Below are 18,253 nucleotides of genomic sequence, written 5' to 3' on the forward strand. Positions count from 1 at the left end.
GAGAGAAATCGGGGACAGGTGAAGGTCGGGCGATCGGCAAACAGGATACACAGGACAAAGCGAGAATCGTGGTCAAAGAATAAACAAGCAAAGGTCAAGGCAGGAAGGAATGCAAGAGAAGTCACTGAACAAGGTTCTGCATTGTTTCCTTCTCGGCGTCCCTTTTTATCTTCTATTCATCAGGGAACAGCAGGTGTCGCCAATTCGCTGGTTGATGGAGACATAACAGTTATATCGTATCTATTACTTTAATCTATTACTTTAGTGAACTCACATTTACATTTACATTTCAACAAGAGCTTCTTTTTAAATCCAGTTATCTATTCAAAACTTGAATTTATGATGTCAAAATCCATGGTTACGATTCACTAGCCATTAGTAATTTCTCAATTAGAAAGTATCACACATGGATGTAGGGACATGATCAGATAGATACAGCTGCACAACTTCCTGCTACACATCATTGAAAATAAAACATATTGCCCGGCTGTTGCTATGTTTAAAAACCCCTTTTTTTCACATTTTGTTTGGATTCCTACCTCTGATGGTGTTTCTATTATCACTCTTTGATATGAATGTGGAAATGCTCTAAATACTCTCATGATTCTCACCTTCTTCCACTTGAAAAAGTCAACATCTGAACCACAAGGTAATTCAGACAAATCCTGGGATATCTGGACACCCTTTGGAAACTTCTTCCACACCTCCTGAACTCAACATCTGTACAACCCTTGTCACCAACATTCTTCCCCTAATGACTACATATACAATTCATCCCATGGTGGAGACTGGGGACCATGTGAGAAACAGCCAGAGCCCAACTGAACTGCTGCACCAGGATCCCCATCACTGTACAGGAGCTCAGACTTAGGAATTTGATGTTGTTATTGTTGTTATCCAGTCAAACCTGACCCATAGCGACCATCCACATGGTTTTCATGTCAAGGGAGGACCAGTGCCTTATTCTGTATGTTGGGGGAGGCACACGCAGGGAGAAACACAGAACTGCCGTGCACCCTGAGCAGGGCTCAAGCACCATACCTTCCAAACAGCGAGGTACCAGTCAAACCTGCCATGCCACCACATGCCCTCAGGACTTTGATACGTGCCAGTAATACAACTTATAAGAGGCCTCCAGCTCCTCGGACCCTTAAGCCACTCCTTCCTTGTAAAGGGGAAGAACTAGTGCTCACTGTAGGCCTCCAAAACACTGCAGACACACACACACACACACACACACACACACACACATGGTCCCAGCATATCCCAAAGCTGCCACAGAACTGGCTGGGAGACCCATGAAGCCCTGGAAACACCAGTGTTCCCATGTGGTGCCCAGTGCTATTGATAGTTTCCTGAGAGACAACATCCCCTGCAGCCACTCTTTCACTGTGAGTCACTGTGCAACATGAGGTGCCTGTTTTCACATTGTGTTCACATTGACCGCTGTACTACCATATAGCCTCAGATGTCATTTTATTGTGAGATATCTTAATGTACCATAAATAAAATTGACTGGAACTGGTCTGTACCTGGGGGCATGGTGGCACAGTGGGTTGAACCGGGTCCTGCTCTCCAGTGGGTCTGGGGTTCGAGTCCCTCTTGGGGTGCATTGCAACGGACTGGCGTCCTGTCCTGGGTGTGTCCCCTCCCCCTCTGGCCTTACGCCCTGTGTTGCTGGGTTAGGCTCCGGTTCCCCGCGACCCCGTATGGGACAAGCGGTTCTGAAAATGTGTGTGTGTGTGGGGGGGGGTCTGTACCTTTTAATTATTAATACATTTGAAATGTAAATATCTATGTTTATCCTGCAATCACTGGGTACGAGGCTGGGAAGAACAGGACAAGTCTGTTGCAATGCAGCTGCTCACACACACAAAATGGGTGATTTATCACTGTTGAAGCTGAACTTCTTGTCTTTGGACTGCAGGAGGAAACCGACTAAGACTCAAGGGGAACATGCCTCCTCCTTCCCCCCGACAAAGTGAGCTGAATTCAAACCTAAGGCTAAGGCCAACCGACCTAAGTGCTGTGCCACTGACTGCACTCTCATTTATTTATGAATTAGGTTCTCTGAAAAACTTGGAAATAACTAAAATAAACCTTAAAAGCTTTCACTGTAACTCCTCCAGAGCGATCCCTAACAAGGAGATCTTTCCTTAACACAGCTGAGCTGTTCCAGCAGTGTCTCCACATCGGCGCTGCTCCGCTCATCTTCCTCCAGCAGCGCGCTGCGCGTTCAAGTGGGAACCAGACAGGGTTCGACACGATACAGCAGGACATGTGGTCGAGTCCATCGACGGGGAGGAGTTTCTGTGTTTCTGAGCTGTTCCAGCATTTCATTTCTCCAAACCTGTCTGACTCGTACAAGAAGTAAAACTGAAACTTCGTCACCGCAGAGACACACAGGACTTGTGCTATTCAATACGGACAATAAGGTGACATAACAGGTAAAAGTACTTTTACAAAGTCAAAGTTATGCTGTTGGGGTCATTGTGATCAATAAAGGTGCGACAATTTCATTAATGTCACTTTTACTTTCTGTTGCATTAAGAAACCTATCGTTAGTATATGTAGACAGTTCAGTTATTCTCTTGTTAAATACACAGTATTTCTACGGGTAAACGAAGGTTTTCTGATCTACGCCGTCGCTGGTCAGTTTGGTAGATCCGCAGTGTGAATTTATACACACACACACACACACACATTTTGTCCCATACGGGGTTGCGGGTGAATTTATATTTGGAATGAAATAAAAATTCAGACTTTATCTCTCGCTCTGTTTTACAAGGACTGACAATTATAACAGGCAGAATTATTAAATTCATTTTATTACTGTATTTTCCTGTTTTAGTGCTGGTTTAGAGCACTTGTGAAAAGTCAACAATGTTCTTCTTCAACATGTTTCTTGTGAAAATGTACGACAAATAGCAGGTTTGTGTTCAGCTGTGAAAAGCTGCCCTGGTCAGGAATGTGGAAGGTGGAAGGTGCGTCGCTGTGCCTCTGGTGCCCTATTGCTGTTCCCCAGAGCTCCACCGGGGGCGCCCTGTGCACCTGGGACCAGGACAGAGACCGGGACGTGTTTAAAGGGACGGACGGGGAGGGACTCGATCACTGCGGATCTGTGTTGTTGAGCTCAACAGAGTCAAGATCCGCCCATATTCGTCCAACTGCCTCGATTCCCTGTTAAGCCCTTATCAGAAACATTTTTTGCATTTTTACTGCGTCACCAATTGTCTGTGAGATCTCTCCTTGGATCAGTTTATCTCGTTGTCCTGTTGAGTTACAAACTAATTACTACTAAATTTTAACTTTCATTTATTTAACACTTTTCTGGACGATATTAATGTGCTTGCAAAGATTTACCACCCATTTATACAGCCGGGTAATTTTCACTGTTGTGAATTTGTGGTAAATACTTTTGCGCAAAGAGATTAATTTAGGAGGTGGGATTTAAACCTTGATGTCTACCTGCTCATAACTAAATGAATCTTATTGATACTTGACAGCAGTTGGTGAAAAAACAGTGAACAATAAAAGAGTAACTGAAGTTGAATGGGGAGAAAGTGACAGAAGAAACGGCCTGGAGGGGAGATGAGTCTCACAGGGACTTCTCTCCCGAAATTACGTTTTAACAAACTCCCTATGAACAGAAAAGCATTAATATTTGTGTTAGTGGTTTGTTTTACCTGCTGTCCATGAAGACCCTGGACTCACCTGATGAGTTTGTGTCCAGAGCCCTGAGTGAGATGGAGGACTCTGCCTTAGAGATGAGCCCCTCTGAGAACGATAAGGAGGGGGTCACTGACTCGGAAAAGAGTTTTAAAAGGTAAGAGTGGAGCTCAGAGTGCATTTTACTTAAACACAGAAATCTAAATAAACTCATCCATCTGGATACACACACACACATTTTCAGAACCGCTTGTCCCATACGGGGTCACGGAGCCTACCCGGCAACACAGGGCGTAAGGCCGGAGGGGGAAGGGGATACACCCAGGACGGGACGCCAGTCCGTCGCAAGACACCCCAAGCGGGACTCGAACCCCAGACCCACCAGAGAACAGGACTGTGGTCCAACCCACTGCACCACCGCACCCCTCCATCTGGATAGTAATATCTATTTTATATAAGGTTTAACTTCAGCATTATGCATTCACCATCATTCACCTTGAAGGAAGGATAAATACAAATGCAAATTTAAACATAATTTTAACAGTGTAAAGCAGTTATTGCAGAAGCAGTGTTTGGATCATAATGGGGACAGCTGGTAGTGTAGGGTTTCAAACTGCTGCCTTTGGTCCTACAGGTTCAAATCTTTGATTAAGAGGTTTAGCCTAAATTACTGTAGCAAAATTACCCAACCGTATAACTGGGCAAACAGTTATGTCACTTTTAAAGAAAGCATGAGCTGAATGAGTTTTGTACTTAATGTCCCTTGAATAGGAAGATTTCTACAGTAATTATGAGTTATTTCTGCAGCAATGCAATGAGTTTAAGATTCACTTAAGTGATATTTGTTTAAATGTCTCTGTAATGTATTGTACAAAGTTCATTTTTCCCATTTTATCAGGTATACCAGAAAAAAGGAACAATCTGGTAGGGACATAATGTAACCGTTGTACTGGTTTGCAAGGGTCACTGAAGGGTCTTTTCTCCATTCTGTCCACAGCGTCCAGCAGGGGAGATCAATGTCACCTGTACCCAGCTGTATATCCATGAAAAGTGACAAGTCATTGGACTTTATGATCAATCTTAAACATGGACAGATTTCTGAGGGTCAAACGTAAATGCTTTCTTCTTTTTTACTTTTTTTTTTTAATCAAATCTCTATAGGACACAAGATCTAGAACATTTAGCTCACAAGGAGACACACATTTGAATTAATGCCCCTTTTTTCTGGTGTAAACCCTCAGTCTTCTTCTACTTACTGTACTTCAGGTTAATACAGGTATAATAGATAAAAGAAAGACTCTGGTAGGCATTTAATGAGATGGTTTGTCTTGTTTGCCTCTGTCTCTGCTGCGTGTTAAGTATAATGAAGTTTGGTTGCTTTCTTGTTCTGTTTTGTGAATGAGGGTCACTGAAGGGTCTTTTCTCCTTTCTGTCCACAGCGTCCAGCAGGAGAGATCAGTGTCACCTGTACCCAGTACCACATCCATGAAAAGTTCCAACTCAATGTCTCATACTGAAGGTGGGTGAGAAATTCCCACATCCACAACTGTGCAATCAAATTTATGTAATATTAAAAACACACACATGCTATTTATTATTTATGGATGTTACCAATGTCTTCACTCCTGGTCTGAGTGAGTTTATGTTCTCCCTTTATTCATGTGGGTCTCCTGTAATCTACAAGTGTGTTTAAGGTGAATTGGTTACTTTAATTGTTGAGGGTGTGGAAAACCTTGATCTTCTTTTGGTGGGTAGATACTTGTAAGTAGCTTTGTGTAGATAGTTTTCTTAGTCACTTTGAAGAAAGGCACAAGCTAAGAGACATTTTATATTTTAGAAATGCTGAACACTAAGGAAAGAAACAATCCGAATGTTTCGCAAACCCTGGTTCTTGGAACACTCACACACAATGTCTACAAGCTCTTGTCCCAAGTGGGGTTGTGGCAAACCAGAGCTTAACCCAGCAACACAGGGCGTAAAGCTGGATGGGGAGGGGACACAGCCAGGACGGAACATCAGTCCACCACAAGGCACCCCAAGCAGGACTCGAACCCTGTGACCAACCACAGAGCAGGCCTTGGCTAACCTGCTGTGCTACTGCAGCCCCTCTGTTCTTTGAACAGTTACACCCAGTTACATTATTTCATTAACTTGTACACGTTGCACATGTTTCATGGGATGTTGAGGCAATTGGTGAACAGCAGAAGAATTAGATAGGAGGTGTCTTGGTACACCCTGCTCTCTGGGAGGTCTGGGGTTTGAGACCCACTTGGGGTACCTTGTGACAGACTGGCGTCTTGTCCTGGGTGTGTCTCTTCCCCCTCCAGCTTTACGCCCTGTGTTGCTGGGTTAGGCTCCGGCTCGCCGTGACCCTGCTTGGGACAAGTGGTTTCAGATTTTGTGTGTGTGTGTGTGTGTGTGTGTGTGTGTGTGTGTGTGTGTGTGTGTGCGCCTTGGTACACTGGAATTCCCCTCTGCTGAAAGACAATTAACTGGAATTCTTTCTCATGCAGACATACTACATTCTTTTCTGGAAAAAAATGAAGATAAAACACAGACAGCATTATTTTATACTTGCTGCAGTTGTTTGCAGGGCAGAGACTGTCACAGGTGCAGGACGTTAACAGAATACATTTATTTAAAACCAACCAGTAACAAATGAGCAAGTCAAGCCTGGAAACCTACAACTGCTCTCCAAGTACTGCCCAAAACACTGCTCACCAAGTCTTCAGACCATCTGCCTTTATAGTTCCATTATTGTCCTTGAGTGGGTGCAGCTAGCCATCATATTTCCGATAGGGTAGGGTCAGGTTGTCACGACGCCCCCCGCTTCCACACAACAAGTGGCACCTGCGGCTGATCAAGGGACGAGAGTATAAAGGGTAGCTGTGGACGCAGTGGTTTGTGGAACCTTAGTTCAGCCTCACCTGACAACTGTGTTAGAGCCTATTTTCCTTGACCCCCTCCGTGTTTCCTTGTCTGTTTGCCTCCTCGTCATTGTCTCCCCGACTTCCCTAAATCACGGCTTGTTTCTTGGATTTTGTCTCTTGGATGCTCCTTCTAACTACGTTTGGGCCTCGGTGACCCTTTGCCTGATTTTTGACTACGAGATTGAACTGCCCTTTGAATAAACCACCCTGAGCACTGCGATTGGGTCCGACGCCTCTCTTTCGCGTGGGAAGCCATGACATGGGTCATAGCTGCTTTTCTTTATGATGATGTTGCTGCCTCCTTCCCTGGGGTGGATGCCTACCAGCTCTCATTGTGTCCTTTGAACGTTACACAGACAGTTCATATTCCAGAGCTGAGCTTTACAGTTGATTTCTGTTACTTTGTACTGAGATTATGGAGCACAATCCTACCATATATTAAAGAGGCAGGTTCTATGGACAACGTTAAAAAAGCTGCTCAAAACATACGTTTTAAATCTGCTTCTAATCAAAATTTCAGTGTGATTTCTATATATCTCAGTGCTGATTCCTTTCATGTCAAACACTTGAAGTCGCAACATTGTATGAAAGGTGAGATGTAAATATACAATGAATTACTGTTTGGTGTTATATATTTAGTGTTGGAATTTAAGAGTAAGCATTTCTTTCACCTGTATTCACATAAAGATCTCCTTTAACCTCTCTAAATTTTGCCAGATTTTAAACATTCTCAGTCATATTTTTTGTTGGACAGCAATGACAAAATGTTTTTAATTCAAAGGAGACCAAAATCTTTAGCACAAATATTACCAGAAAAGATTCTCAACAGCATCATCTGATTCCTTTTCACCAGGTGAACTCCTGATGCCATGTCAGCAGAAACTGAAATCCCATCTGAAGAAGAAGTTTGAGTGTATTTTTGAAGGACAAGCTAAGCAAGGAAACCCAACCCTTCTGAATGATATTTACACAGAGCTCTACATAACTGAAGGTGGTACTGATGGGATCAGTGATGAACATGAAGTGAGACACATTGAGAGAGCACTCAGGAAACAAGCTACACAAGAAACTAAAATCAAATACAGTGAAATGTTTATACCCTTACCTGGAAAAGTAACACATGTAAGAACTGCGCTGACACAGGGGATTGCAGGTATTGGGAAAACAGTGTCTGTGCAAAAATTTATCCATGACTGGGCAAAAGGAAAAGAAAATCAAGACATCAATTTCATATTTCCTCTTCCTTTTCGAGACCTGAATTTGATAAGGGATAAGGAATTCAGTTTAACAGAACTGGTTCATAATTTTATCCCAGAAGTCAAGGAGTTTGGACTCACTCAGCTCTTGAATTTCAAAGTCTTGTTTGTCTTTGATGGTCTGGATGAGTGTTGCCTTCCTCTAGATTTTAAGAACAATGAGATCTGTTCTGATGTGAGAAAGACAACTTCACTGGATGTTTTGTTGACCAACCTCATGAAGGGGAATCTGTTTCCTCCTGCTCTCATCTGGATAACTTCCCGTCCAGCAGCCGCCAGTCAGATTCCTCCTGAGTGTGTCGATCGAGTGACAGCGATACGAGGGTTCAATGACGCCCAGAAGGATGAATATTTCACAAAGAGATTCAGTGATGAGAATCTGGCTAAGTGGATCATTGCACATGTGAAGTCATCAAGGAGCCTCTACAACTTGTGTCACATTCCAGTCTTCTGCTGGATTTCAGGCACTGTTCTTGAGAGGCTCTTTGTTGAGAAACACAGCGGAAAAATTCCCAGGACTCTCACTGAGATGTACACACACTTCCTGATCTTTCAGACCAGTCTGAAGAATGAGAAGTATCTGAAAAAACAAGAAACAGAGCATCTGAATTCTTTAGAATTAGATAAAGAATTTGTTGTGAAATTGGGGAAGTTGGCTTTCAACAACCTTGAAAAGGGCAATCTCATATTTTATGAGGAAGATCTGAGAGAGTTTGGCATTGATGTCAATGAAGCTTCGGTGTATTCTGGAGTGTGTACAGAAGTGTTTAGAGAGGAGATCGGGTTCTATGAGGGGAAAGTTTACTGCTTTGTACACCTCAGTGTACAGGAGTATCTTGCTGCTTTACATCAGTTTCTGTCAAATAGTGATTCCAACCTGCTGAAGAAAACAGTGGATCAAGCTTTAGAGAGCAAGAATGGACATTTGGACCTCTACCTCTGCTTCCTTCTTGGCCTTTCACTGGAATATATTCAAAAGCTATTAAAAGGGCTGGACCCACAGGGAAGATGGCAGTTTATTAAGAGAGACATAGTACATTATATTAATCAGAAGATCAGTGAGAATCTATCTGCAGAGAAGGCCATTCATCTCTTCCATTGTCTGAATGAACTGAATGAAAGTTCTCTGGTGAAACAAGTACAAAAGTACCTGAAAACAGGAAACCTTTCAGAAAAGAACATTGTACCCACAGAATGGTCAGCTCTGGCCTTTGTCTTGATGATGTCAGCAGAGGAAATGGATGAGTTGGATCTGAGAAACTGCACCTTACGTGATGAAGGTCTTCAGAGGATGCTGCCAGTGATCCAGGTCTCCAAAATTGCTCTGTAAGTCCTGTTGTATTTCTGTTTAAAGAAAATGCTGATAATACTTACAATATAATGTCAACCATATAGTGTATTCTAGTAAAATGATCCCTCAGCATTTTCTACTTCAATCAGCACAGTCTGAACACATGAGGCTCATAGTGTCTGACTGGGCAGCACATTTCAGTCATGAACAGGTACAGATGGGACCACAAACATCAGTGACCATCAGTGTCAAACATAGCCTATTTCATCCTGCAACAGCCCCTTTGTACTTATGGATGAGATACACACACAGGAGAGTGTGCCTGGTGGTCAGCTGAACAGGTACAGTGTGGGCACATGTTTGGTCAGCATCTCTACTTACTGTCCTGTTTACATTGATATTGTTCTGACTCTCTAGTGTATCATGACTGGGTGAAAAAAAATAGTGTGAACAATGTGGAAACACACAAACACTTGGACACACACGCTCCACGCACGCACACAACAAGCATCCAAAATGTGTTATTTTGGAGGAATTTCTTGCGAACTTGGGGAGAAAATGCAAACTCTCAAGAGGCTGAGTTCAATCACATAAGCCAGTTCTACGAAACATGATGTAAATTCGTTCAATGAGTGACAGCTCATTTGTGTTGCAAGGACAGCTGCTCTTGTAGTCATTCTAAAGGTTGTAGGTTCAAACCCCAGCTGTAGCACCCTTGTTCAAAGTATCTAAATTGCTCCAGTATTATTTCCCAGTGGCATAAACAGGTAAATAATTATAGGAGGTTTAACACTGTAAGTTTCTTCCTCAAGTAAATGAGTAAAGGGTTTTCATACCTTTCATCTTTACTGTTTTTACACTAATTACTCTATAGTATTTTACGACTTTATTTTTGTTGTTGTTGTTGTTGTAGCAGTAGCCAGGGGAGCAATAACTCTCCCATAATGCACCAGTGCTATTGTATTTGTAAATAATAAGTGGGCAACTGTTGTGTGGAGTTGTTGGGTAATTCCCAAGTCCTGTGTCGTTCTCACCCAAGAGGCTTTTAGATGGCCGTGCGTATTTTCCGGGAGCGCTACTATTTAATCACGCAAGAGTGAAGTAAAGCTGGAATTCCTATTTCTGTCTTTCAAGCCATTATTTTGTAACCCTGCTGATGACAGTTGTTATATTATTAATAATACGTGATTATATGTCCTTGTTCATTTGAGTTCTTACATACTCTGCGCTTAATCGCACTCAAGCAGTATCCATACATCTGATATTCAGTATTTATCTGTTAATGGAGCCCTTAATTGAGTGAAACTGCCTTCTTATTTTCTGTTATGATCACTAATGTCAGTTACAGAAGTTTCTGTATCTAAAATCATGTCATTTGAAACTAAAGGTAATTTTGTCTGAGTGACAAAAATTGAGGTTACAAAGCAATTTTTGGAATGCATTAAAAAATGTTGTTCTTTGTTGTTAGGAGAAGTGTAAAACTTCCTTCTCCTGTTTTCCCCAATTCTTGTCTCCATCTCCCCATGTGTTTGAGACCAGTTGTCCATCAGTCTCATTTTACTGGTGAAATCTGACATAGTTTGACCACAACAGGTGGAACATGGGTACCTGGACACATTTTATAAGCCAAATTACTAATAATGCTGTCATGTCGGCTCGGAGGCACAGATGGAACGGACACAGGTGCAGAGCTCAGGTTCCAGGTTTTAATGTTTCAAGGAGCAGGCGAAGGAGTAGTCAAAAGGACAGGCGATGGTCAGGCGATTGGCAAACCTTGTTCTCGGGCAAACACAAGTAATGGGGGTGCAACAAATGCAGCTGGGAACTAATTATACAGTAACTGTGCAAAAAATCAGTGTGTTTACCATCATTCTAAATAGTTGTAATAAAAAGTAAAATTGTCAAGACATATTTCCAGCATTGGGGGTGCGTTGGCACAGCGGGTTTGTCCACGGCTTACTCTCTGGTGGGTCTGGGGTTCAAGTCCTGCTTGGGGTGCCTTGTGATGGACTGGTGTCCCATCCTGGGTGTGTCCTCTCCCCCTCAAGCCTTGTGCTCTGTGTTGCCAGGTTAGGCTCCAGCTTGCTGTGATCCCTGTCTGGGGTAAGTGTGTGTCTGTGTATTTCCAGCAATAGAGTGAAATATTAGGGCAGTGTTATTATTTTCACTGGCTGAGAAGTGGTTAATCCAGTGATAGAGAAGCTGATCACAATGTCAAAAAGTTAGTCAACAGCAGGGCAAGAGGAGGAGGGAATTAATACCACATCTGATTTAGAGAAGTTCAGTTTCAGGTGATGTGTGTTCATCCAGGTCGAGATCAGTTCAGTACAGTCAGATGTCTGGTTACATACATCCTGCTGTGGGACTTTTAGTGAGCAGCCAGACAAGTACACTTCATATTTCACCTATCAAATACACACATGTGCATGTTATATCAATACATTTGTTTCATTCAACATCCTCATCACTGCTTGATCACCAAGACTTGGTCAGTCTGAGGACCCGTTTTTCTTTCTGGACATGGGTATAACATTCCATTAAAGATCTCGATCTGATTGAAGGTCTTTTTATTTCCTTTCCAGGCTGATCAGTTGTTCTCTCACTAAAAGTTCCTGTGGAGCTTTGGCCTCAATTCTGAATCCAGATTCAAACCTGAGAGTGTTAGACCTGAGTGATAATGACCTACAGGACTCAGGAGTGGAACTGCTCTCTATTGGACTGGGGAACCAACAGTGTAAACTGGAAGCACTGAGGTCAGTACTACTGGGGAATACACTCATGGAAGACTCATGGAACACTGTTGTTGTAGTTATCATTCAGCACCACATGAGATTTGTCACATTTATTTGTAATCTATGTGTTCATGAGATAACTGTGTTTTACTTTTTCTTCCTCTCTGCAGATTGTCTGGCTGTTGTGTCATGGAAGGAGGCTGTACTTCTCTGGCTTCAGCTCTGCATTCAAACCCCTGTTCACAACTGAGAGAGCTGGATCTGAGCTACAATAACCCAGGGGACTCAGGAGTGAAGCTGCTCTCTGATCTACGACAGGATCCCACCTGTAAACTGGAGACACTGAAGTAAGTGCTGTGTGTGTGTGATTACTTCTAACCGTCATACATGTCACAGGGCTCTGAGTTTCCACACACACTCCACAGACAGACTGTGTGTGTCCCTCAGTCACTGTGTGTCCTTCTGCTTCTCCTACAGTGTGGACCATGGTGGAGAGTGCAGGATCAGACCAGGGCTCCTCAAATGTAAGTGTGTTCGAACTGAACAGTTACAAATTTAGTGCCATTTACTAATGTTCACAGTTCCTCACAGTTACTACAAAAACTAAGTGAACGTAATATAGTTTTCTTTACTTACTAAGTAGTTTAAGTATAAATGTGAACAGGACGCTGATGAAATTCTGTATGTTTAACCTTCAATACTGAGATTTTTAACTGTTTTTACAGTGTTTTTAACTGTGTTTTACCTGCAGACTCCTGTCAGCTCACACTGGACCAGAACACAGCAAACACGCACCTGTATCTGTCTAAGAGGAACAGGAAAGTGAGATGGAGCATTGAGAAACAACCGTATCCTGATCATCCAGACAGATTTGTCAACAGGCCCCAAGTTCTGTGCGCAGAGAGTCTGTCTGGTCGCTCTTACTGGGAGGTTCAGTGGAGTGGATATGGAGCTGTAATAGGAGTGACTTATAAAGGAATCAGGAGGAAAGGAGACGGTGTTGACTGTGGGATTGGATACAATGACAAGTCCTGGTGTCTGTACTGCACTCGTGACAGTTACTCTGTCCGACACAATAACGAAGAGACTCCTGTGACTGTACCGCAATCCTCCCGCAGAGTAGGAGTGTATCTGGACTGGGTGTCCGGCACTCTGTCCTTCTACAGTGTCTTTCCTGGTGAACTGAGCTTCCTCTACAGGTTCACCTCCACATTCAATGAGACCCTCTATCCTGTTTTTTACATTTATTGGGACTCCTCAGTGTTCCTTTGTGAGTTGGCATAAGAACACACACATACACACACAGAGGCATCATTTGCATGATAAAATCAAGACATTCTTCATTTTCATGCTGTAGCTTTTGTCCATGTGTATAAAATTTTCTTAGTTCTAAAAAGGTGAGAATAACTAAAATGCATCACAGTTTTCACTTTCACACTTATTCTGATACAAGAATGCATTGAATTCATCCATTTTCAGTAACCGCCTGTCCTGAGAAAGGTCATGGTGCTCTGGAGCCTGTCTGGGGTTCACACTGGACAGGACACCAGTCCAGCACAGCGCAGCCACACACACAGTCACCCATTCACACACTACGGGCAATTTAGAGACACCAGTGCATCTACATTAACATTGCATTTATTCATTTAGATTACAGTTTTGTCCAAGGAGACTTACAATGTTAAGCAACTTACAATTATTTACCCATTTATACAGCTGGGTAATTTAATTGGAACAATTATAGCCTAAGTACCTTGTTCCATGGTAGTACAGCAGAAGGTAAGAATCAAATCTGAAACTTTTGGATCTAGAGGAAGCAGCTCTACCCACTACACTACCATCTGAACTACATGTCTTCTAACTGTTGGTGAAAACTGGAGCACCTGGATCAAAATAAAATGTATTTAAAAATGTATTTTAAAGTATATGATAAAAAATAGTGTTGAATTTCCCCACAGCACCCGACACTTTATAAGGATAGTGTGTAATTTTCACATTCAGAATTAGCATAATTGTATTATTTACTGTTATTTTCCTGATGGTTTTGTCCAAGGAAACAGAAGTAATCACTTAATACTCAGTCATTCATCATTATTAACTGCTTGTCCGGTAAAGGGTCATGGTGGTCCAAAGCCTACCCCAAAAGTATAGTGTCTGGGAAAGGGGACACCCTGGACAGGACACCACTCCATTGCAGAACATTTGCATGCACATATTTCCATATACAAGGTGCGATGTAGTGTTGCCAGTTCACTTTAAATGTTATTGCACTGTGAGAAACCAACATGAACACACGGAGAACATACAAACTCCACATGGCGCTCTGCCCCAGTTCTAGTTTGAGACCCCTAGCGTCATATTGTGTCCAGTTTGTTTACTGCTGAATCTTATTAATTTTGTAACTGCTGAAATGTGTGACTTTATATTTGGGCTCATATAATTGTGCATAAACACAACGGGATATTTTTCTCTTGCAGATTTTAACGAGTTATATTTCTACTGCAGAATTTATAGTGTTGATTTTACATTAAGTTCATTTAAAACACAACGCAATAGAAAGTGTCCATGGTCTTTTACCTCCTTGTATATTTATATTGGTCGCGCTAATTCTAATAAATGCTTTATATCATCTCTTGTCTTGCGTATTTGTCACGCCCTGCACCTCAGCGCAATGAGGAACACCTGCAGCAGATCAGGGTACGAATGTATAAAAGGAAAGCGCGGAGCGCACACAACTGCGGAACCTTGTTCAGCCTGTACTTGTGGTTTTTGCCCTGGCTTCCCTTGTTCTCGTCCTCATCCTCATCCTCACCATCATCCTCACCCTCGTCTTCCTCTTTGTTTCCCTGCCCTCTCCCATACTCCCACGACTTCTTGCCCGTTCGCTGGATTACGACTCTCGGATTCTTCCTTCGGATTTCGTTCGCACAGTGGTGACCGTCTGCCTGTTTGTTGACCATGTCTTCTGGATTTTACCCCTTGAGAAACATTCCTATGCTCCCCACTTGGGTCTGGCGCTTCCGCTCTGAGGGACACCGTGACAGTATTTTGGGAGAGTGTTTAACTTGCAGGAACACAGTGAGGGCAGAAAATGAAGACTGAGATTTCAACCCATGTCTGAATACACGGACATAGTTGAGGATGAAAACTTGAGACAATGTTAGCTTGTATGAGTAAAAATTATAATTTATAATTAAGTTTTTTCTTAAAAAGTTTTTTATTTTCATATTTTGCAGTATTTGACATTTATGGAATATACTGTACTTTTACATCTACATTCATTCATTTAGCAGATGCTTCTCTCCAAAGCTGTGTACAGCTAAGGGAACCCTACAAAGAGTGCATTACATCACCAGAAAGAGTGATTTGGATGCAGACATGTGATTCTAGAGTACAGTGAATTTGTCACATACCATGGTATGAACCAGTATACATCACACAGGTATCTGCCATTTCCATTTTTAAAAATTGTTATTAAAAACTATTAAACATATGTACACATTTATAGAGCTCTTGCAATATCAGGGAGAAATGCATCTGAAAGAGGTGAATTTTGAGACCCTCTTAAATGTAAAGAGGTACGTGAATAGGATGCTCAAGTAAATACTGTGTGTGTAGAAGGTGTTCCACCAAATGAATGAGGTCATGTGTCAGTGTAAGAACAGGGAAGTGCTCAAAATATCACTTTCCCACCTACTGACACAGGACTCAGTTCCCCCACACACTTCATAGACAGCTGGTGTGTGTCTCTCAGTCACTGTGTATCCTTCCACTTCTACAGTGTGGACCATGGTGGAGAGTGCAGGATAAGACCAGGGCTTCTCAAATGTAAGTGTGTTTGTACTGAACAGCTGCTCTTACTTAATGTTTGTTCTCTTGAGATGTCTCATAAGTAATAGTTTACAGTCCCATATTTGAATAAAGATTACAGTGGTCCATTACTCAATATTTTTAATTTATACATAAGGATACTATTATTGTTGTTTTTTTTTCTTTGTATGTGTACAACTTATCAAATCACGGTAGAAGTGTCAAAACAAAAATTTCACTAAAAAAGTATATAACACAACTTCCTGTACACACACACACATTTTCTGAACCGCTCGTCCCAGACAGGGTCGCGGGGAGCCGGAGCCTAACACGACAACACAGGACGTACGGCCGGAGGGGGAGGGGACACACTCAGGACGGGATGCCAGTTTGTCGCAAGGCACCCTAGGCGGGACTCGAATCCCAGACCCACTGGGAGCAGGACCCGGTCCAACCCACTGTGCCCCTGCGCCCCCTACAACTTCCTGTATTTGCAGTTAATTCAAATTGTGCATAAGTGTTAACAGGGCAGTGGTGAAATTTACACACACACACACACACACATTTTCAGAACCGCTTGTCCCATACGGGGTCGCGGGGAACCTGAGCCTACCCGGTAACACAGGGCGTAAGGCCGGAAGGGGAGGGGGACACACCCAGGACAGGACGTCAGTCCATCGCAAGGCACCCCAAGTGGGACTTGAACCCCAGACCCACCGGAGAGCAGGACTGTAGTCCAACCCACTGCGCCACCGCACCCCCCGTAAAATTTACATTTCAGAGATTTTTAACAATAACGATATTACTCACTGCTTAATCTATAGACTCCTGTCAGCTCACATTGGACCCCAACACAGCACACAGAGACACGTCTCTGTCTGAAGACAAAAAGAAGGTGAGGAGGGGAGAGGAAAAAGTCATATTATGATCATCTACCGATATTTGATTGTTTTCAACAAGTTCTGTGCGCAGAGAGTGTGTTTAGTCACTGGGAGGTTCACACACCCACACACACACACTTTCAGAACTGCTTGTCCCATACGGGGTCACGGGGAATTGGAGCCTACCCAGTAACACAGGGCAAAGGCCGGAGGGGGAGGGGACACACCCAGGATGGGACACCAGTCCGTCGGAAGGCACCCCAAGCGGGACACGAACCCCAGACCCACTAAAGAGCAAGACCCAGACCAACCCACTGCACCACCGCAGGTGGGAGGTTCAGTTCACTGAATATGGAGTTGTAAGAGCAGTGACTTATAAAGGAATCAGGAGGAAAGAAAACAGTGATGACTGTGGTCTTGGAGGCAATGACAAGTCCTGGTGCCTGTACTGCAGTGATGACTGTTACTTAGTCTGTCATAATTTCATGAACATTTCCATACCTGTGACCCAGTCCTCCCGCAGAGTAGGAGTATATGTGGACTTTGTGTCCGGCACTCTGTCCTTCCACAGAGTCTCCTATGGTGAACTGACCCTTCTGTACAAGTTCACCTCCACATTCACCGAACCCCTGTATGCTGGGTATTGGGTTTATACGTGTGATTCTACAGTGTCACTGTGTGACCTGGGTTAGAAATGCACATACAGACATTCCTGTGTAATAATAACGGTTTAAGCATGTTTCCTATGTTTCACAGTAGCAAATTTAATCATTAAAGTGATTTCAGTTATAAGTCAACCAGGTACTAACACAGAGTATGTAAAAGTCCATTTCACCAACTGCAATGAGGGGCTGTTCTTCACTCCCTTAAATTCATAGACCTGCCTGTGTGATGTGTTTTTGCAGTGAATAATTTGTGTGTGCGGTGTGTGTGTATGCGTGGGAATGTGGTACAGAGTACGATGTGAAAAATGGAAGTTCCATTGCTCAGGTTAGCTATCGGTCTGTCGTGATTTTGACAACAACTGAGAAGTCCCTGTTGCTTCCTCTGATACGTTTGTTCCAATGCAAAACATTTTTCATGATTATTTCTCTGTTCTGCTTATGCTGGAGTTTTGTAAGAACAAAATTTTGGGAGAGTACTGAACTGAACCTTAGCCATTGCCACCTGTCAATCACAGAACAGGTATAAATGACCTACAAACCTCCTTGCAAACATTTCCAGCACTAACATCGATTACCTTCTGTCCGATGTCCTATTTATCCTGACACTCCTTGCCTGCCTTTACCTTTTCTCCTCTTTCCTTTGCTGTGCCCAGCCACTATCCCTGCAGTTCACCATGCCTTCAGATGGACACCAAACTGCTCCTAAAGCATGAGTCTTAATGGCACGCCAGAAGACACATTGGAACACCTGTGGAAGAGTGTGTCAAGGCATTGTGAGCGTACTCAGCCCAGGCAGGTATTGGGCCCACTGGTGTTGTCGATCAGCACAGTAGCTGCAGAGGAAATGACTGATGTCCTGCTGCAGCCACTCATCCTGCCCATTGGACTGGGGGTGTTAACTGGAGGTGAGACTCACCGAGACCCCCAGCTGATTCCAGAATGCCTTCCAAACCTGTGAGGAGAATTGTGGATCCCCAGTTCAACACGATGTCCTCAGGTAGACCAAATAGGGGGAATAC

The 18,253-nt window shown here is 43.1% G+C and overlaps 2 protein-coding genes across 2 annotated transcripts in view; one reads left to right on the top strand and one right to left on the bottom strand.

The window, feature by feature from the left end:
- LOC108922356 (tumor necrosis factor receptor superfamily member 5-like) overlaps positions 1-18,253 on the bottom strand; it is a 533,457-nt gene that overhangs the window by 211,474 nt on the left and 303,730 nt on the right. The window lies entirely within an intron of this gene.
- Positions 2,310-13,162, top strand: LOC114909234 (protein NLRC3-like). Its single transcript, XM_029247077.1, has 8 exons — positions 2,310-3,826; positions 4,667-4,780; positions 5,109-5,188; positions 7,453-9,181; positions 11,729-11,899; positions 12,049-12,097; positions 12,375-12,402; positions 12,630-13,162. The coding sequence occupies exons 1-8, from the start codon at positions 3,696-3,698 to the stop codon at positions 13,160-13,162; spliced, it is 2,835 nt and encodes a 944-aa protein (XP_029102910.1). The 5' UTR covers positions 2,310-3,695.

The sequence above is a fragment of the Scleropages formosus genome, chromosome 2, assembly GCF_900964775.1.
Source record: "Scleropages formosus chromosome 2, fSclFor1.1, whole genome shotgun sequence".
NCBI lineage: Eukaryota > Metazoa > Chordata > Actinopteri > Osteoglossiformes > Osteoglossidae > Scleropages > Scleropages formosus.

Bases quoted from the DNA above. Each gene is read 5' to 3' on its own strand.
- LOC114909234 (XM_029247077.1), top strand. From the start codon at position 3,696: ATGAAGACCCTGGACTCACCTGATGAGTTTGTGTCCAGAGCCCTGAGT. The intron at 4,781-5,108 runs GTAAATGCTTTC...TTCTGTCCACAG, and splicing joins CAGATTTCTGAGGGTCAAAC to CGTCCAGCAGGAGAGATCAG. The intron at 11,900-12,048 runs GTCAGTACTACT...TCCTCTCTGCAG, and splicing joins TGTAAACTGGAAGCACTGAG to ATTGTCTGGCTGTTGTGTCA.